This window comes from Triturus cristatus, chromosome 9, assembly GCF_964204655.1.
Source record: "Triturus cristatus chromosome 9, aTriCri1.1, whole genome shotgun sequence".
Classification (NCBI taxonomy): Eukaryota; Metazoa; Chordata; class Amphibia; order Caudata; family Salamandridae; genus Triturus; species Triturus cristatus.
In genome coordinates this window covers 59,020,720-59,042,073 of record NC_140592.1, presented here as the reverse complement: position 1 = coordinate 59,042,073, position 21,354 = coordinate 59,020,720, and the positions used below count along the sequence as shown (strand labels likewise).

Below are 21,354 nucleotides of genomic sequence, written 5' to 3'. Positions count from 1 at the left end.
CTTCTTTGACCCCCTCACAAATGTTAGGGGGTCTGTAACTCTCCTCATTGCCCCCTTTCCTTGTTTTCACTCTTTTTTTTCAGAGTGAAATACACAAAATGGCGGCCGCCGCTTCCTGGTTTCGGCCGATTCGAATGTTTACTAAGATCTAAGAGCCAATCAGAATCGCGCTCGCGCACGCCACCGTACGCTTACCGTAAGCGTACGGTAAGCGTACCGTAAGCGGGCTCAGATATATATATTGATTTAAAGGCTATTTTCTCAGAATCTACTGAACAGATTTACACCAAACCTACAAAAGGCACTTCCTTGACCTAGGGACTACCTCTCTGCCAAATTTTGAGTAATTCTGTTCAGCCGTTCGGGCTGTAGCTCGTTCTAAAGGTCCTATGGAAAAATGCATGGGAAAAACGCGTTTTGGGACCCCCCTTTTATCTCAGCCCCCGCTTGACGGATCCCCCCGAGACTTTCAGGGTAGGAGCGGAGCGTAGCGCCCCACCTATTTTGAGAAATTCGCGAGGATTCGTCGACCGGCGCCAAAGTTATTCAAAATAGAATGTTGAGGTTTTCCTATGGAAACTTGGTCCTAACTATAACTACCTACTGGCGACCGCCAGTAGGTAATATATATATATATATATATATATATATATATATATATATATATATATATATATATATATATTTACCCTTGTGGCCACTCCATCTCTTGGACACTCATAGTCAGCTCTGGATCCCAACAGGTGACGCAGAGCCCCTATATTCAGGAGGTGATTAGGAGGCCTAGTGTGTTTTTTTCTTGCACAAGCTGCTTTGCGATGCTGGGGCCTTTGCTAATTGGACTTGGCCCCCGGCGTCTGCTTGGACCCAGTGGAGCCTTGGATTTCCAATATCCCACCCTGGGCTCCAGCTTTCGGGGTGCGGATAGTCAGCAGAGTACAGCCCACTTTAATGTGGGCTGGTGACTCCATATTGGAATGGGATTGCAGAGGTGCAGCGGGAAAGGGCCTTGTCATTGATGTATTGTTGCACTTGGTGGCTGTTCCGAGATGCCTCTGCACCCATAGCTGTCCTGCCGGAGAGGAGGGGTGGTGTTGGTGACCTCCGTGCGCCCATGGTGAATGGCGGCAGAGGACAGAGGAAACAGGAAGAGCTGCAGGCGAAGCATGAAAGGAGCGGTGTCTACAGGAAGGAGGCCATGTTTGTTGCAGATCTATACAGTGCACCTGGCAGCAAGATCCATAGTTTCCATAAGGCAGCCATGTTGGGTGGGACGTTCGAAAGTTCTATTGCGCAAAGAAAGACTGCAAAAACTGGACAGTATACTTTTACTATTAGAGGGCTAATGCCCTAACTCTTTGATTTCTTAATTTGCATGTGTATTTTAAGGTAAACAACGTTCACCCCGCAACTTTTTCCTCGCTTGGAATCACAACGCGGTCGTTACAACAACCGCGTTGTGATTCCGCATACCATTACTCTGCAAGTCGGAAGAACAACTTGCAGAGGGGGGGGGGGGGGGTTGTTGGATTTAAAATCCAACACCTTCCCTAGTGTCCGCACACACTGGAGTTGGAATAGTAAATTATACTATTCCAACATTCAGCGCCCCCCCTCCGCAAGTCGTTATTCCGACTTGCGGAGTAATGGTATGCGGAATCACAACGCGGTCGTTGTAACGACTGCGTTGTGATTCCAAGCGGGGAAAAAGACGGTGGGATAACGTCGTACATTCGTATTTTAATGTTACTTGCTGCAACGCATTCATTTCAGCATAGGAAACGTGGGGGAGGTATACAATGCTGCTGGACCCTGCTTGGATCGACAGCAACATGCGCAGGAGGGGTGCCTGGGCAGGACTAGCAGCGGTGCCATGATAATGGGCAGAAATGCCCAAAGAAGGAGTAGACTTAGGGTCTGATTCACAAAGAGCCTCTGCACTGGTGGCGGAGGCTCAGCAGTCAAGCGGGAACTCCAGACTTGCGGCGAAGGCTACACATTGGTAGTAGGGTCTCCGCACTCGTGGTGGAGGCTCCACAGACGTGGCAGGATCTCCACACTCGTGGCAGAGGCCCCGCAGTCGAGTGGGATCTCCGCACTCGCTGTGGGAATCTCCGCCCTCGTGGCGGAGGCTCTGCAGTCAAGTAGGATCTCTGCACTTGCGGCGCAGGCTTCGCATTGATGGCGGGGTCTCAGCACTCGTGGCTGAGGCTCCACAGTCATGGTGGGATCTCCACGCTCATGGTGGAGACTGCACAGTCAAGCGGGATCTCTGCACTCGTGGTGGAGGCTCCACAGTCAAAGTGGGGTCTCCGCACTCGCGGTGGACTTTCTACAATGAGAAACTGCAATCCGGAGATCCCGCCACGACTGGAGAGCCTCAGCCGCGAGTGCAGAGGCTCTTTGTGAATTGGGTCCTATCTGGACACCGTCATCCTCCAATCATGATGCTTTGCCTCCATTCATACTGCTTCAAAGAAAACGTTGTCCCGCGATTGAAACTTGTACCTCCACCTAATAGTGTGTCTGAAACCAAATGCTATGTAATGAAACAAAAGTGGTTATGGAGAGAGGCGGAATGTTCTGTAATACTGAAATGCACCAATTTACCTTGGAGATGTCTGTGGTTTCCAGTACCTGCAGAATATGTACTGCCCATCCGCGTTGACGATGTGGGGGAGGTCGTTGTAAGAGACACCTTGCGGTGTCAACCTGGAACAGCTTTCTTCTGGCATCATGGAAATGGGGCCTGCAAAATTGTAAACATAAAGATGGACATGTTGAAGAGAAGAAGAAAGAAGAAATCAACTAGACCAATGAGATTATGTCTTTTGGCAAGAACAGCCAATGACAGCTTGGATGCAATGCTGATGCAAACATAGAAAATTATACATTTTTAAAAACGAATTCAAATTGCAAGACTCTGTACCCTACTAGAATCCTACCATGTGGGATATCCCAAGCTTCAGGTGTTTATACATATCTTAAAACAAGGAAAGATGCTTAGAAAAAACATCAGACAGGCAAAATGTATGATGTAGTGGATTTTATACACGACCCATCGCAATTTTGGGGGTCTTTCAAAGGGCTGTGCGTGGAATTCGGGGGGTCTAATCTTTATTCAGTCTCCTGCTTTTGATGTAAGCATTAGGTACCTGTTTTTCGTATGATTTGTCTTGTTCTGTTTTTTTGTTTTCTACTTTTCTACTTGCTCAATATGCTGCGATAATAATAATGTTTGACAGTATTATATAGTGCGCCTAAACCACAGCGGGATACCAGGGGCTCGCATATGAATTCACAAGGATGCACTGGAGCGAACGGTGAAGCCTCTGAGCCCAGTAGCAAACGGAGCCGAATGAGGGATTTCAAGGAGCATTGAAAACCCATCACAAATAGAAACACTTAGGGCCATATGTAGGTAGCCTCACATTTACCGATTCATAAATACCGAATTTTACCGATTCGGTATTTATGAATCGGTAAATGTGATGTAGGTAATGATTCGGTAAAGTTTACCGAATCGGAAAAATTCGGTAATTATGAATCGGTATTTACCGATTCGGTAATGAGGCATACCTTCCCATTGATTCCTATGGGCCTGGAGGCCCATAGGAATCAATGGGAAGGTATGCCTCATTACCGATTCGGTAAATACCGATTCGGTAATGGGGGGAGAATATACAAGGGTGGCAGGGTGTCACATTGACACCCTGTTGCACCCCTGAATCTTGCATGTGTGCACATGTGGCGCACATCTGCCACATGGCACTCTTAAATCAGCAAAATATTGCTTTTTGCAAGGTATTCGTTATTTATCACCAACCTGTATTTGGTGGTAAATAACAAATTCTTAATACTAATTTTCACTCTTTAGAGTGCTCCCTACATCTGATTTCAGGATTCGGTATTTACCGAATCGGTATTTTACCGATTTCTTAATTTCCGATTCGGTAAATACCGAATCCAGAAAATCAGCCCCCTACATCGTAAATGCCTAAATACCGGTCGGTAACGGGATATTTACCGAATTTCGGCCGTTACCGACCGGTATTTGGCTTCCTACATGAGGCCCTTAGAAACCAGATTATAGTATTTGGGAATGGAAACGGGCATGGTTCAGGAAGAGGCAGAAGAGAAACCATGAGCTGGAGTGTATTTGTAAAGAGCACATCCCCTTGGGGTGTCTTGCCGCTACACAACAGATGTTCATTGTTGCCTGACTGATGTTACTCATTTGATGGACCTGGGAAGGATCAGTGGAACCCCTGGGATTTTAACCTGTGACCATGAGGTCAAGCACAGACTCACTCCTGGAATGGATCCATTAGCCCACTGAGCCACCAGAACAAGCAAGGGTTGTGCATCCTGAAGGTACGAAGAGTGGGTCAGTTCGGATGCGGAGCTCTAAAGAGGACCAGGCTGTAGTGCTGGCACCAGGGAAGGACTACTTCGGGGAGATAGATGCTCTGCATTTCACCAGAAACCCAGAGCAGCTCTCAGACCCTCAAGACCTGGCTCTTCGGCTAAACAGATCTGCGGATCCACGCCCCCTCAGCGCCTTGAGACCCTCACGGGTGAGAAGCGCACTTACAATTCCCTGATTGATTGATTAATTGAGAGTTAAGAATGATCATAGTGGCGAATGGTATTGTCAAGAGGGGCAGGATACCCCAGACGATATAGCGCTATGTTGGCGCGCGCTGTAGTGTAGCTAACAGACGGACACAACGCACATTACTTGTGGTATCATCCGGAAGGTCACGAGTGACCCCGGCCCCTTTATTTATGCTCTCTGGCCACGCAGAGAGTGATACAAAGTGTGGTGGTGTTTCGGGGAAGGGGGTGCACTGGGATAAACTAGACCGCTACATCCCATCTCAAATCAGTTCTTTTTATCAGCTGTGTTTGAACAGTTCAGCATGCAAAATCAGCCAGTCTTTGGTTTGGTCGAGGGTTAGGCCTGAGGTTATATCGATGTTGGCGACCACTCCGGCTCCTCGTGGGGCTGGCCATTTCTCCTCCGCCGGCCGCGACTTGAGGGTTGTGTTCAGCAGCAGACATCAATGTTACTTGACTCTGAGATACATCATCAGTTAGAATGGGTTCTACCTCACTATGTATGGTGTCTTCACTCAATGTTTGTTCGGAGTTTTGTCCCCCGACGTTTGCCCCCGGTACCCTCTTAAACCATGAAATATTTCTGGTTACTACCTCTCCGTTTGGCTTGGCAGTAACGGCTGTCCTTCGGACCGCCCTCACGGTCCACAGCCCTATCTTGTACGGAGTGCGAAACTTTCCTCCGCTCCTGCAATTTCTTATTAAGACAGCACATCCTGGTGTCAGTGTTCGAGTTCGTGCTCGTCTTCGGAGACTCGCTTTTTCGTTGTTCACTAATCTTCTGGCTTGGGTGCTTGCGGGGTCATATGGCTCTGGCTCCCAGTTGTCAGCCATGGGAAGGTTGTCCCGTCGAGGTCCTGCCAGCATCAGGGACCATGGGGATCTCTGTGTTGTGCAGTGGGGTGTGCTGTGGTATTCTCGTAAGAATTTCTGTAACTCGACTTCTGGATCTGTTTGTTCAGTGATTGCTATTCGTAGAATCTTATTCACTGTCCGCAAGAAGCGTTCCGCTTCTCCATTGGTTTGTGGCCACTGCGGTGTGCTGCGGTGATGTTTTATTCCTAACCGGGTGAGAAAGTCTTTGAATTCGTTACCTTGGAACAGGGGACCGTTATCTATCTTGATCACATGAGGTAGTCCAAATAATGCAAATATTTTCTCCAACACCGGTCGTAGGTGGTTAAACGCGGTGGATGGCAGGACTTCAACGAAAGGATACTTTGTGTAGCTGTCGACTAAGACGGCTGTGAACCTCCCATCCGGGAAGCTCCCGAAGTCAAGGCTCACCCATGACCAGGGTGACGGAGCGGGGTCTTCAGTTATTACTGGAGCTGGCACTTCTGTATTCCCGGTGAGTTGGCAGGCTCTGCAATTCCGAAAATAGCGTCTACTGCTTCCTCTAGTCCAGGGAACCACAGTTTTTCTTTCCTCCGGGACTTCATCCTTCCTGTGCCTTGATGACCTTTGTGTGCTAATACAGTCGCGCGCTCCTGGAGACTTTGAGGGATGATGATACGTGATCCCCTCAGCAGTGCGCCACACTCAGCGATGCTGAATTCGTCTCTGATTCTCCATACTTTTCCCAGCTGGGACCAGTCGAGATTGTTCCATCCATGGATGTCCTGGAGAAAGCCTTCCCAAGAGCCTTTCTGTATGGCGTCTGTCACCCTTTTGAGTACCATGTCAGTGTCCATGTGGGTCTTGATCTCGTCAATTGAGAGTGCTTATGGGCACGACCATTGGGAAATCATGTTGACAAATTCCTTCGTCCTCAGCTCTTGATCAGAGTTCACTTCTGCGGGATGTGCCGGATGACGCAACAGGAAGACAGCCGGGTTCTTGGCACCTGGTCTGTACACAAGTTCAAGTTGATAATGCTGAAGTTGTATCGCCCACCGCTCGATTCTGGGTGGGGGATGAGGTGCAGTCCCTTTGAAGAGTGGGAGTAGTGGTTGATGGTCTGTTACTACTCTGAACGGATGACCGCTGACATACAAGTGAAAGTGATTGCAGGCCCACTTAATGGCAAGTGCTTCTCGTTCGATTTGAGAATAGCGAGTTTCGGTTGCAGTCAGTGCTTTGCTCGCAAATGCCAGCGGAACCCAGATGCCTGGCTCAGTCTCTTGAGTTAGTAAGGCTCCCAGCCCCACCGGACTGGCATCCACTATTAGTGCCGCTGGCGGAGCCGTGTTGAAATATGCCATGGTCGTGCTCTCCAGCAGTGCCGATTTTACTTTTTGGAATGCTTCCTCTTCCACCTGAGTCCATCGCCAGACAGACTCTTTTTTAGTCAGATTTCGTAGCGGTTCTGCAATCGTGGCAAGGTTCGGAATAAATCGCCCGCAGTATGTCGCCATGCCCAAAAAGCTCCTGACTTCGGATGCAGTAGTGGGAGCAGGGGCGAGTTGAATCGCCCGCGACTTCCTGGGGTCCACCTTCACCCCGTCATGACTGAACACATATCCGAAATATTTTATGGTTTCCTTGAAGAACTGCCATTTCTCTTTGTGGAGAGTCACTCCATGCTCTGCCAGACGCTTTAGGGTGGCTCTGAGTCGACGGTGATGGTCCTCAATTGTTGCGGAATGTATTCTGGAATATTTCTGCTGCTGAAGATATCCCGAAGTTTAATCTTTTGTAGCATCGAAGCCCTAGATGTGTTGAAAACGTGGGAATGTACCTGCTCTCTTTAGCTAGTTTCAGCTGGTGGTAGCCAGCGTTTAAGTCTAATTTTGAAAACCACTGCGACCCGTTGAGGTCAGCTAGAATGTTGTCGACTGTAGGCGTCAGGTGCCTCTCTCTCCTGATCGCTTGATTAGGCATTCTCATATCAATGCAGATCCTGGTCTCCCCTGGTTGCCTGGGCTTTTCGGCGATGGCCATGGAAGATACCCATGGGGTTGGACCCGTCACTTTTTCTATTCCTCCCTGCTGCTCAAGCTTCAAACGTTCTTGTTCCACTAGTGGCCTTAGATGAAACGGTATTCTTCGATGCCGTAAGGCGACGTGCTTCACAGCTGTGTCGATGTGTAGTTTTATTGGTGGCCTCTTCATACTCCCTAGGCCCTCAAATAGCTGTGGGAACAGCTCTAGGATGTCCTCTGTTTGAAGTGACTTCACTGCATTCGCAAATGTGACCAGACTCAGGTCTTCAGCTGTGTGACTCCCGACTAATATGTCTGCCTCCCTGTCAACTATGTGGAATGTCGTAGTAACTTCATGGTCTTCTGATTTGACTTGTATGGACATTTTTCCTTTCAAGGGAAGCGGTGTCTGGCTTCCGTAGGTGAGGATTTTGACTTTGGATGGCATGAGCGCCGGCCTTGGATTTAGTTTCTTGTAGTGTTGACACCCCATGACGTTCACCGATGCCCCTGTATCGATAAGGGCCGTTACAGGTGACCCGGCTATCTCAATGGCACACGTCGGTTGTGGACGACGTCTTCACTTGAGGTCGTTTATGAAGGAGATGAGGTGGCATTCCTCTTCGTCCTCTGAGGATGAGTTTTCCAGATATTGCCAACGGTGTGCTGCCGTCATTGGTGTCTTCGAGGTGGCAGGTTCTTCCAGTGTGAGGTGCCTCACTGTTCTGGATGGCGGCTTCCGCCCTGGGATTCCTCTGTTCCACGTACCTCCTCGACACACACTCGCAAATGCCACATTTGGTGCAGGTTTTGCCTCTCGCCGGGCAGTTGTCTTGGGGGTGCTCTTCCTTCCCACAGTATCCGCACTGTGGCTGTCGTGAATTTCTATTAGACCATCTTCCTCGCCCACTGCGAGTCATCGCGCGAATGGCGTCTACTCGTTCTGTTTTGACGGTCACCGCCTGTTCGGTTGTTGGGTTGAGTGCAGCTTCCATGGCGGACGCCTGGACATCTGATAGCTCATGCGACCGTGCTAGGATCAGTATGTCTTCGAGAGAGATGTGGGGCTGTCGAAGAATGAGGGTCCGCAGAGTCTTGTTGCGGCATCCTTGGATGATTTGCGCCCGTACTTCCTTCACCTGGTCATCCTCGGTACATGTGCTTGCTAATTCGCGGAGATGAGTGTGAAACGTGTCCATGGACTCCCCTTCCCTTTGACGAGCTTGTCGGAGTTTGAAGCGTTCATAATCAGGGTTAAGTTGAGGATCAAAATGGGCATTTAAGGCTCTGACCGCTGCATCGTAGTCCGTCTGTGGTCCTGTGTTTGGGAGGTGTGCAAACAACTTGTATATTTCGTCCCCTGCGAAGTGCAACAGAAGTGACCTTTTTACAGCTCCGTCTGTTTCCCTGGTGGCTATAAAATAGTTGTCGAGACAGCCGATCCACACTTTCCAGCTGGGTGACGCGTTGCAGGGTCAATCAATTCGCTAAACGGGGGAAGTGCGCTGACTTGGGAATGCAGGTGAGAAGGTGTTGCTGCAGGGGCTACTGGCTGTTGTGCTGCCGCTGCTGCCTGGTCAACCATGGTCAATGGCTATCTTGCGGTCTTTTCAGGTGTGGCTTTAATCTGGTGTAGTCTCTGTGTGATGTTGGACGCTGCTGCCAGTGTTCTGTGCCACTTTCCAGCTTTGTTATGCGTCTCTGCCAATGTTAATGGTCCCTTCCCTTGTTCTGGGACTTGCATTTATCAGTGCTTGATGGTGTACTCTGCCCAATGTCTATATATAGTGCTCACTGTCCCTTTTTTTGTGCTCTGGGACTTGTCTTTGCTCGGGGTTGTTTATTTACTCTGCCCCAATTAGAGTTTATGTCCCGCGGTGGCAGTTTCGCTAAACCAGCAGGGCGCTGACGTTGCGCTCGTTCTATTATATTTGTTGAGCCTGCAGGAGCCAGGAGACGGCAGGGTGCTAATGCGCATGCACGCACTGTCTTCATTGACGCATGCTCGAACGGGCTTTGATCCGGGACCATTCCACGCGTCGTACACTGAATGCGCAAGCGGGCGCTGGGGTCTCCGCTTGCGAGAACTCAGCGTCAGGGCAGATGATGCGGATAACCACAGGGCGCTTTCGATCTTCACACTCGGAAGGATTTTTCCGTCGTGTGCAGACGCGCCGGCCGCGCTGTACAGCGCTGGGACTTCATTCCTTCTAGCAGACTGACTCCGGTCGTGGGCAGTTCTTGCTTTCGTGGGGACGTTGTTATCCCACCCTCGTCGCCAGTATCATGAGACGCATGTAGGCCCCAGATGATATAGCGCTATGTTGGCGTGCGCCGCAGTGTTGCTAACAGACGGACACAACGCACATTACTTGTGGTATCAGTCGGACGGTCACGAGCGACCCCGGCCCCTTTATTTATGCTCTCTGGCCTCGCCTGGCCAGAGAGTGATACAAAGTGTGGTGGTGTTTCCGGGTAGGGGGTGCACTGGGATAAACTAGACCGCTACAGGTACCAAAGTTTCAATGTGATCCTTGTATTTACTGAAAGCCAATGGAGCGCGCAGAGAACTGGTTTGAAGTAACGGGGGCCTGATCCAGGCTTTGGTAGATGGAAGTCAATCCATCGGTATGGCAGAGTACTTTACTCCGGCAATGCTGAGGGTCGTCCGCCCTCGACATTTAGAAATGTCCGCAGGCCCAGTGGACATCTCTCAATAGTAGCAGGAACTCCCATCACAGCAGTTCCTTTCACAATGTATTAAAAGTTTGAGGGATGGTCCTGTCAAAATGACGGTACCGTCTGTCACACTTTTAACATGCTTTTATTTTTTTTTCAGAAACAAAATCCCATTGCGGGGTGTTATGTTTTTTGAAAAAGATACAAAGGCTGATGGCCTCCACACCATGGAAGTTGTCACCCACTGTATGAGGGTCATTGTGCAGTTTTTTCTTGCCTCTTACCACGAGGCAGTGAAAGCCGGAGGGGGAGTGGTCGAATCGCCAAACTTTACTCTGTCAGAGGGGAATGTCAGGGATGGAGATAGATGAGTCTCTGTCACTGACATATTAATGCCCGCCCATCTGTAAATCAGGCGGGAAGGACCTTCGGTTAGGCAGAGAGGTTACTTCGTCCCCATGGCAACGGAGTGCCCGCTCCGCCAACCTCTAGATCACCCCCGGACTGTTTTTTGCGGTCCTCATTTCTGTCTTCTGAACGAAGTATTGCGTTGTACAGCGCGAGCGTTCACTCTGTGTGGAACCTTCTAGAACAGCACTTGTGAAGTCCGGCCTCGAGACAAGGAGAGCGTGAAATGCTGCTTTCTGTGGTCTGCAAATATGTTCAAGTGGACACAACAGAATCAACAAGATTTTATATTTTGTAAATGGAAATGTACATAGTTTCAAAACAATCTGAATCATTCATCTGATTAACTTACAAAACAAATATACAATAGCATTTTTTGAATTGAAGACAATCCCATCGGTGAGCTATGAATAACGAATGTCCCTCCCATCAGTAGATAGTGTAATATGTCATCGCCATGGTTGTCTACATTTATCTCAGTGTTAGGAATTCGCACCTTGGCACCACAAATGCTGTATTATTTTCGAGCAACAGGTTTTGGAATAGCCCTGACCAGCCATAACCAAACCACCAGAGGTTCAGAAAACAATGGGCAACGACCCCATTTAGACAACTCTTTGGCTGCTGGTATCCTTGGACCACGCCCACCTTTGAATGGACCAGGCGCACTCATCCAACCATCATACCAGGCAGAGATCAATGTATGGTTCAGCCAGGACGCCTAAGCACACTGGTTACTCCAAGAGGGTGCCGGGTGCAACCCCACCGAACAAGCGAAGCCAGCATCTATCTACTTATCTATCCACTTGTTCTCTGAAGTTCCACAGAGGTGACATGTTTGGTGCCATACAAGCTAAATATGATATCTGACTAAACAACTTTTTGGCTAATCTTTTTCTCTCTTGTTTAGGCCCTAGAACCATCATGGGGGAGGGGTGTCACAGGGAGGTCTCCAACAATCCAACAAACAACGAAAGTCATAACACAAACAACACAACTTAAACAGCACATCTGCATCTGATTTGCTCTAAAGGAGATCACTATATGGACAAATTGACATATTTCAGTTACTTGCGCTCAATATCATAAAACCTCATAAGGTTGCGCGATGCGGGAGTAAAGGAGTCTGCTTACCCAAGAGAGATGTTTAACATCTGCGAAGATTGGGTCTTATCCAGTTTATAAACTCTAAATCTGAGGCGGTGTCACTAGGAGTCGATTTTCTTATATATCTAAAGGAATAATAGTGATATAAAGTTGTCCAAAACATCCAGCGGTTCCATCGGTGAGAATGGTTGATGTAGAACTATTATTAATAATACACTCAAGGGGATTTTAAATCAATTGGCAGAGGGAAAATGTGACAAGATTTAATTAGAAGAAGGCCCATTTAATCTAGCATATATCAGTGTCATTAAGAAAAGCACTGCAAGCAATTGGAGTGAATGGCATTACCTACACAGTTTGTATGTTAATGTCAAATAAAAAAGAACAGAATGTACAGGGAAATGTGTTCCCTCCTTGAAATCCTTTCCAAGAAGTCCTATGTTTAACTCCTTAACCTCTTCAGTGCCCATGACGAGATAGTCTCGTCATGGAGCACGGTTGCGCTGTGCCCATGACGAGACTATCTCGTCATGAACCCCGCCCGCTAATGTAACGCCCGGCACAGGGCGGGTAAAGGGCGTGGCACTGAAGGGGTTAAACAGCAAAGATTGGTTGGCTGCACACTCATAGAATGTTAGAATGTTATTGTGTTAGTACCCTCTCTAGTGTTGTTTATTTTGTGACCCAGAAATGACTGAATCTCCGAGCTCCACAGCCCTTGAGGCTCTAAAAAAGTGCTGAAGACACAACTCTTGAAGTTATTGCGGCCGGTTGGCTGGCATTTGTCCGCATTGCTGCATCACTTTGGGCACGGATTCTGGTGCGGTGTTTGGGGTTTGATTGATACCCTCAAAGTCATTACATGTGGAATCCTTCATGATAGAAAAATCATGGGCATTTTATTCACATATTTTTATGCATTATTACTTTTGCACAAACAGCTCCTACCCAGGACACAATAGACGTATAGCCCGGGTCCTTTCATCCCGCCATGAATAATGGTCTACTATGTGGATAGATATTATCAAACTATACTTTGATCACATTGTATTTAGCCCTGAAGAAGTCAACTGTGTTGGACGAAACGCGTTGGCTGTCTCATAAATTTGAGCTTTTGAAACAAGAAATGAAATAAAAAGAAGATTGACATATGAATTGGACTCTGGACTCTGTTCAGAAATATTGTATGGTGCACCTTATTGTGTATTTGGGTTTATTTAGTTCCCCTTTAGACTACACCTAGACAGCAGGTATTAATATTGTGTGCACACTCCTAATATGTTTTCATGCTAAATATTATGGGATATACAGATAAGGGGCGTTTTGTTTGGGTTATGCTGTCATATATTGGTTAAAACAAATCTTGAAGAAGTACTTCCTCCATCGTTGGGTTGGGAAAGAGCCAACCGAGCTGCAGGTCAGCTCTTCCATACTGTTAAGCAGGGTTTGTGCCACATAAGTGCTGTTGCGTACAAATATACATACATCCTATTTTTTTTCTTTGCTTTGTTAGGATTTAACCAGAAAACATGGACGTCTCATCAAACCCACTCAAAAAATTGTTCCAGCACCACTGGCAGGGAGTTGTGTTAAATGCTCAAAATTAAACTTTTATGTGGTGCAATCAAATCTGAATGAGTTGTAAATATATGCATGCACATCCTGGACATGGGGTGGGACTGGACTGAGGGCTGAGAAAATAAGACAGGCAGGGAGGTGAGGCATAGAATGAAAAGTTACTAGAAAAAGCAAATTCTAGGACAGGGTACAGAAAAGGGAATTTGGAGCAGGAAAGAAGGGAGAATGGATAATAGGAAAGAACAATGGAAGACAGCAAATAAAATCCAAATTCTATATAAGCACTGGAAAACACTATCCCGTGATTTCTACGGAGCAAAAATAAGTAAACACCGGTAACTACTGATTTTTACAATTTTTGAAAACATTGGGAAGCACTGAATAAAATCCAACTGAATCTGGAAACAGGAAAACTTAACCTAATGGTTCACAAAAGAGCTTCCCAAACTCACGTTTTCAAAGAGTACCCTCCTATATAAATCGAAAAATTGAAAAAACATTATTACCTGACAATACAACTACCACATCCTGGGATTCTACTGTGAAACAATACAGAAAGCCAGACTTTGTTACTTCTGGCCCTGCTTCACCCATGCCTGATGCCCCTCCATAGACCTTCTCAGGGTTAGCTCCGGATTAATTCAGGAACTCAACAGCCAAAAACATGGAACCCTATTAATGTCTACTTTGGTCAAAAGACTAGAACATGGAAGCCTATCTGGCTAGCAAGACGTTGTAAAGGCATGCGTGGTAAAGGCATATTCATGATTAAGAATTTAGTCTTCGTAGAGCCCGCATGTGTGGTAAACACATGCGTGGTTCCATCAGACAACCCTCTGTGACATGTGAAGACCTAAATAAAAAGGAAAGTTTGTCGCTGCACCACTGGAGCACCGCCCTAACTATCGAGCATCAATCGCAACCCTTTACATCAATGACGTACTCCGCCCTCAAACCTCTGCAACTACACCTGCACGCTCCGCCTTGCAATCGCTCCCAGACGAAGCACCAGCAGTACAATGTCACAGCAGTGGCACCTGCATGCCACATGAATAACAGATCACATAAGGTGATCTTAGTTTGATATGGGACCGACTTGGCCCTACCAGCCTTTCTGACGGACAAACTTGCCTTGTGAGTCGCTATGCTATGTTCCTACCAGCCTTTTAAAACACTGGTGTGCTAGATTCCTAATCATTGCAGCCACACATACAGCAGCATGGAGAACCTGGAACTCTAAAGTGAACTTGGTATACAAATATAGAGTGCAATATTTCCCATAGATATATTTAGAACAATTTATGAAATATATCTTACATAATCAAAGAAAGCTATTTCTGTGGTGGCAGTTCCCTTAATTTTGACAGTTCATCACATTACATTCGAAAAGAATCGTGACAATAACTAATAAAAAGATAAAGTGCAAATGGCACAGTGACTGCTGAGGGTGTTGGTGAAGCAATGCAAATAAAATGCCATAGAGAAAAAAAAGAACCCCACAAGTATGAACAACAATACTATGAAAGCAGAATAGAAAATATGCAGGGTTTTTAGATAATGGTCTATTATGGTAACTTTGTAGACGTTTCGACCACTAGTATAATGAGGTTAGGAAGGAGTCATCATCAGGACAGGATACTTGTGTGAATCACCATTCAGCTTGAAGTAACAGAAAGCTGGTACAGAAAAAGGAAAAAATGTCATGAGACAGGCAAGCCACAACGAAGAACAATAACATGTAAGGTCTCAAGCGTGAAGTGCAAGAGCAGCCAATCACCATGAAGGCCCACAACAAACAAGGTGTGGTATCTTGATTTCTTCTCAACTTTGTCCTTTCTTTGTGTCTTGCTCTCCGCTGCCAGTCTCAGTGATGTCATGGAATGTTCCTTCTGTGTATGTTTAAGTGTATCTGTCAGTTGCTGTATGTAGGCTGAGCAGCAGGGTTGCTGCTCCCGGTGTGGCTGATTAAGCTGCACATGCTTACTTGGATTATTATGCTGTTTATCCTGTTTATCCTGTGACTTCTTCCCAAGAATAAACCTTCAACTTGGATACAGCTACAACCGAGCCAACCTTCTTTTTCATTGGATTCCACACAAGGTCCGAGGCAAGACATGCTTTTCTCTGTTCACGGATGGGGACGACCAAATGGTGGGGTTAGAGCCAGAAGAGTAAGACATACTGGCCCAGTATGCCATAAATTAGGGTAAAAGCCAGCAGCAGAGGACAGAGGTCATTGAGCCTTCCCGTTTGTAACTTTAGCACCACTAGGTGACATCTCTTTCCCAGACGAAAAACCTGACAAGCCGGTAGGGACTTAGATCAACGCCAGTAGGTCTAGGACAGAGACAAGAAAACCCAAGCAAAACCAGAGACAGACTGCGCAAACAGTCTGGCGGGAAATGAGCGGAACTGACTGACATCACGTGGCAGTCCTGGTATCCTGCCAAATACCGAGTTTTATTAATTTACGGTGTGTACTGCTGCCCAGGTTATTCCCCAAAGTTCAGCCCCGGATGTCTGCTGTAATGTGTGCAAGAAAGCGCGAGTTCTTGTAGACCTTAGTAAACAGAGGTTTTTGCGGACATCGCTGTGGCAACAGTGCCTATGTGTAGAGAGAGCTGCTGAAATAAAGCAGTGTGCCTTTAAAGGCCTCTCTCCTTTCAGCTTCCAGAGCCCTTATCACTGGGTTTGGCAATATCCAGAGAAAGCTATCAGCACCTAGTAGGTTTCCTCTGATAAGAGCTACCGAGAAAATGGAAGCCCGTAAATCTCCAAATGTCAAACCGAGAAATAAATAAATAAAGAAAAAAAACACAACTACTAATATACAAAGCAGAAAAAAATAATAGAAATATTTACACCATAAAATGACCAGGAGACATTTGGAGCTAGTGAAGTAGTGGTGCAAAATATACTTCAATGCAAGTTAAAAGGCAAAGTCTGAAATGGTAACCTGAAGATTATGAATAAATATGAATAGGAGACATTTTAAAACAACAACAGTAAAAAGCCTAATAAAACATAACAAATGAAAAATCAAATGGTTAAATGAAAGAATATTTATTAAACATTATTGAATCAAATGATCTAAAAAGTAAGGTAGTAACAAAAATGAAAAATACATATGTTAATTACGATGAAATAATGTATTTAAATGATGTTCTTAAATGAATTATTTTAAAATAAATAATATAATATAGGGATGGACATGGTGTTTGTGGTGTTTCCTCTGCCCCCCAAAAAACAAAAGAAGAAATGAATGCAAAATAAAAGAGGTCATTAGTAGTATAAAAAGAACTGAAGAGTATTTTTTCTGGTTGTGATGTTCTTTATTTCATATTCATTATTCAAACACAAGTAATGTAAATAACACAGTTGAGGCCGATCCACAAAAGCTTTGAGTAAGAGACTTAGTTCTCCCAACTCCCTATTAGAAAAAGTGTTAAATGGACACATTCTTTTCCATTTTTAGTAACTGTATATCAATAGTCCCATTTTAGATGTTTGGGGGCCAATAACACAGAGGTGTGTACAGCATGTAAAGAGTACTAAGAGAATATTGCCTTATGTACATTGTGATTAACCCCCCCCCCCCCCCCCCCCAGTGTTACTGGTTTCAGGATTTTGGGGATTTGGTCAGTGCTTAATTTGTAAATAAAAAAGTAAGTTCCAGGGCCCTTGTCAGGAGGCCACCCTGGCTTGCGCCACCCATTGCCACTTCCGTCACTGCTAATGACACTACTTAAACAACTACTAGCCATCACCCTGCCACAAATGTGACAATTCAGACTGTTTGAGGGCCCCCAAAGCTATAAGAATGGCTTGGGAGGCTGGTATTAGTTGTTTTAACCTCTTCAGTGCCCATGACGAGATAGTCTCGTCATGGAGCACGGTCGCGCTGTGCCCATGACGAGACTATCTCGTCATGAACCCCACCCACTAATGTAACGCCCGGCACAGGAGGGGGAAAGGGCGTGGCACAGAAGGGGTTAATGTCTATTTGCTTAATAAACAACTGTTGTTGTGGCCATCTCTATACTACACAAATAGCGCCACCATGTGGTAGTTGTCATAAGTCCCGGTGTTGTCAATTAACTGCAGGTGCCAAGCACCGGAAACTACCGGCTCAAATTAAGCACTGGTTTTGGTATGTGTATGCTAGACTTTAATGTTCTTTTTCATTAATCACATAGAGAGCGAGGCTGGTCTTAGGATGTCTGTGGACATTTTCTTGCCCCATCCCACATGGCAGGGCAGTGGAGGCTGAGGATAGGAGGATATGAAGCATTTCCTACATAACAAATGTTCACACTTTTCCTGCATTCACGCCCTGGTGCAGTTAACTATTGGCATCTTTTCTTCTGAAACCAACTCAATAGGGGCACAAAGGACCGGATTGTCACTTGGAAACCCAAAGCCAGTGAACTTAGTGACCCACACGTAACAACTGTACTATCCATCAGAAATAGGGGGAATCTTTGCAGGGCCAGCTCCAGGCATGGGCAGTGTGGGCAGCTGCTCAGTGCCCCACGCTCAGCTGCCAACATAGGGCCCTGCGCCAGTGCAGGTCCCTATCCCGGGCCTCGCAATGATGGTGCAGCACTGAGAGGCCCGGAGGAAGGATGGCGCCCCTTCCCTGGGCCCTGCTGTTAGGTGTGGCACTGCAAGGAATACCAGAGGGGGGCTCCCCTCTCCTGGGCTTCACAGCGCTGCACCTTAACTGTGGGGCCCAAGGAGGGGGCCTCTCCTAGGCTGCACATGTAATGTAATGTAAGATGATTTGTATAGCACAAACTAATCACCCACAAAGGTATCCAGGCACTGAATAGGTGCGGGAGGTCAGGAGCATCAGTCAAAGTGCCAGGTCTTTAGTTTCTTGTAGAACGTTGTGAGAGTGGTGGCTGCTCTGATGTCCTGGGGTGGGGCGTTCCAGGTCTTTGCTGCTAGGTAGGAGAACGAACGGCCTCCTGATCTGCTTCGGCTAATGCAGGTACGTGTGCCAGTGATGGCGAACTAGATCTGAGGTTTTGGGTTGGCTGGTGAAAGTGTAGTGACATTTGAGGGAGGCAGATCCTTTCTGATGCAGCGCTTTGTAGACGAGGGTGTGTCTTGAACTGGCAGCATTTCTGGACATATTAGGAGGCCTGGGAGATCAGTGGATGAGGTCGAGGGTAATTGTCCAGGATCAAACAGTTTTGGAAATTAGTATCATGCAGCACACCACTACTTGGTGCAAATAAGGCTATTTGTATTTACTACTCTATTGCATTAGGTGAATACACCAACTTTTCCCCTCCCCAAGTAATATCCAGTCCATTTGTTTTAATCACGTGCTTACTTTTAGTTTTTTAATTGACTCAAAATTCTCCCAATCTTGCCAAAAAAGACGCATACCTTTAGGTTTCAAAACATAATTGCCCAAGAGCACACAATTAGCCAAATGGGAGACATGGATTTAAAAAAAGAGGTCTCCTGTTTCCACCTTCCTAACCAGCGGCTGCCCCTCCCAGGGAAATGTCACTAAGTTATGGGCTTCTGATGTCTTTTACATCCATGTTCGCCTCGCATTGGCCCCTCCCCCTTCTGGACTCGAACTGTGCGGGTCCGGGGATAGGTCCGGAAATACGGAAAATGGGAGATTTCGAGGTGGGGCTGGGGCGGCGACATCACGCCTGGAGAGCGGCAGTGCTTAATTTGTGCCGGTGGCCGCACGAGATGCACTCATTGTTAGGGACCGGTGAGGAACTTATTTTTCAAAATCAGGGTTTGACCCAGAGCGCGAGAGTGGAAGAAAAGGGAGAACGAGCAAAGAAGAGAAAAAGAGGAAAACAGTGACAAAGGGAGTGAAGCAAGGATGAAAAAAATGCACGAGGGAGGCGAGGAAACAGCACGTGTAGTGGTGGAAGAGGGCGTGAACTACAAACAATACTAGAAAACAGTGAGATGTCCGTCCACAGGCTCTAAATGGCCGCTAGTGTAGAGTCAGACATATGTCTGAACAGGGCCGGCTTTAGGGCGGTGCGACTGGTGCCACCGCACCGGGTGCTGGCTTTCTGGGGGCGCTGTACTTGAAAGTGTATTATGCTTTTGAAGCACCTGCTGCAGCGTTTCTTTCCCCGGGCAATTACCAGGCCTCACATAAATGTCAAGATAACTCGTGTGATTAATTATCTTCCTGGAGGGAGATCAGCGTTTTGTATAGTTGAGGTTTTGACTTCGGTGAAGTTAGTGCAGAGGGTTAATATGCCTGCTGCAAAGAATGTGTACCAAGTAGATTACGGAGTGAGTATGATGTCAACAGATCTGCAAGTTACTGCTTTCAAAAGAGACATCTTTTTGTTACTTGCAATTTATAACTTAAATCATCCTAGAACTGCATACACACTGCAAAGTATACATTATTAGAACATTGATTAATGTTGCAAAAGGGGTTCATTTGGCTAGGAATCGATTCTTATTATTAAAGAAAACTCCCAACTATGCTGTTTCTTTTTAGACTCTGAGTTTGTGCTTCTCCACACCAAGCACTCTTAAACTACACTGCCTACCAGTATGGATGACATGTGACTCCTGCACTTTTAGTCCTTTGGCTTATGCAACATTTCCGATACACTGATTTACACACGTATGATTGAATGTGTCTGTGTAATGTGTGTGTGATGCAAAGTTCTCGGACACCCTACACTGGTATGAGTGGCGCTATATAAATAATTCAATGCATCTGAGAGAGTGTGGTTATGGAGACTTGGTCACTGTTAAAGGGTGCTAGTGAGAGAATCCGTGGTGGAGGTGGTCATTGGGGGGCGCCAACAAACATTGTCGCACAGGGCTCCACCAGCACTAAAGCCGGCCCTGTGTCTGAACAGGGTCTCTGAAAGGAGACTGGGGCTGGGACAGTGTCAGTCACACGTCAGACCAGCGGCTCTGTAGGCTTGGTAGGGCTGCTGGCCAAGAAAAGCTGGTAGGGCTGGGACAATGACAATCACTCATTAGGCGTGTCCCCTGTCAGGTGGGTGAGGATAGCGAAGAGTCAGTCTCGCGCCAAACAACCGTGAAAGACCAGTGGGGTGGGGCAGTGTCAGTCACACGGAAGGACGGTGCCCTTGAAATGCTGGCAAGGCCGAGGCGTAGTCATATCCGCCATGCACAGCATTCTGCTTTCTTGAGCTATTAATAAGTTACCTATTACAACTAGCTTAAAAAATCCCTTAACTAGTCTCCTAATATTAACTTTATGAAAACAAAGGTTGTACATGAACACAATTTTACATCAAAGACAGTATGGTGTATTATTCACACTGAAAGAGTGTTTTGAAGCGTATATCAACTAATAGTTTTTTGTACGTAGCTCCCTGTAACAGTCTTGCACCTTCGGAGCGCTATAAAACATCAGGTATTAAAACTCTGCAACTAAACGATGACGCTCCCTACATGGCAACAACCATGAAAGGATGAAACAAGGCTGAGTACCCTTTGTTAGGGGGCTTAAACGGACACTGGTATTGTTTTTAGGAGATTAGCACTGGTATCGATATATGTATCATATTCTGGTCTCGGTGCTATAAGGTGAGGAGAACCACAAATCTCCCCAAAATTTGCTGGCCTGAGCCAACTGAACACAAACAGAAAATCCTCAGCACACAAAAATCATGTATCAATAGTCATTATAATGCAGAATGTGAGCATCAGTGAAATACAATCAATTTGTTCATGTTCTTCTCTTTTTATTCTATTGGATCTTCCGACAGCCGACACGTGTTTCGTCGCTATACAAGGGAAATCGTCCCGCGTCTTTATCAAGGCTGCACAAAAAACAGATAGAGTAAGCAATGTATCACCTAAAACATTGTTAGGTGTACTTAAAGTCATTAATGGGGGCTTTTGGCACTTGTCTGTACTCACCGAGTACGTTAGCGTACTACTAAAAATAGCAGCGTTTTGGCAAAACCTTTTGGAGCAACGTAATCATTTCAATGACACAGGGGGTCGATTGCGAGTAAAAAATTGGTTATTAGTTTTGTACAAATGCTGGAAATAGGGCATATGTAGGGTAAGAGTTTATCGCAATGATGACTTTCGCCTGTCTATGTGAGCG

At 46.4% G+C, this 21,354-nt stretch overlaps 1 protein-coding gene across 1 annotated transcript in view; it reads right to left on the bottom strand.

The window, feature by feature from the left end:
- MGLL (monoglyceride lipase) overlaps positions 1-21,354 on the bottom strand; it is a 432,734-nt gene that overhangs the window by 323,566 nt on the left and 87,814 nt on the right. Inside the window, exon 2 of the mRNA XM_085624403.1 lies at positions 2,611-2,749. Within this exon, the coding sequence (XP_085480529.1) occupies positions 2,611-2,738 (128 nt within the window). The 5' untranslated portion in view covers positions 2,739-2,749. The remainder of the gene's footprint in view (positions 1-2,610; positions 2,750-21,354) is intronic.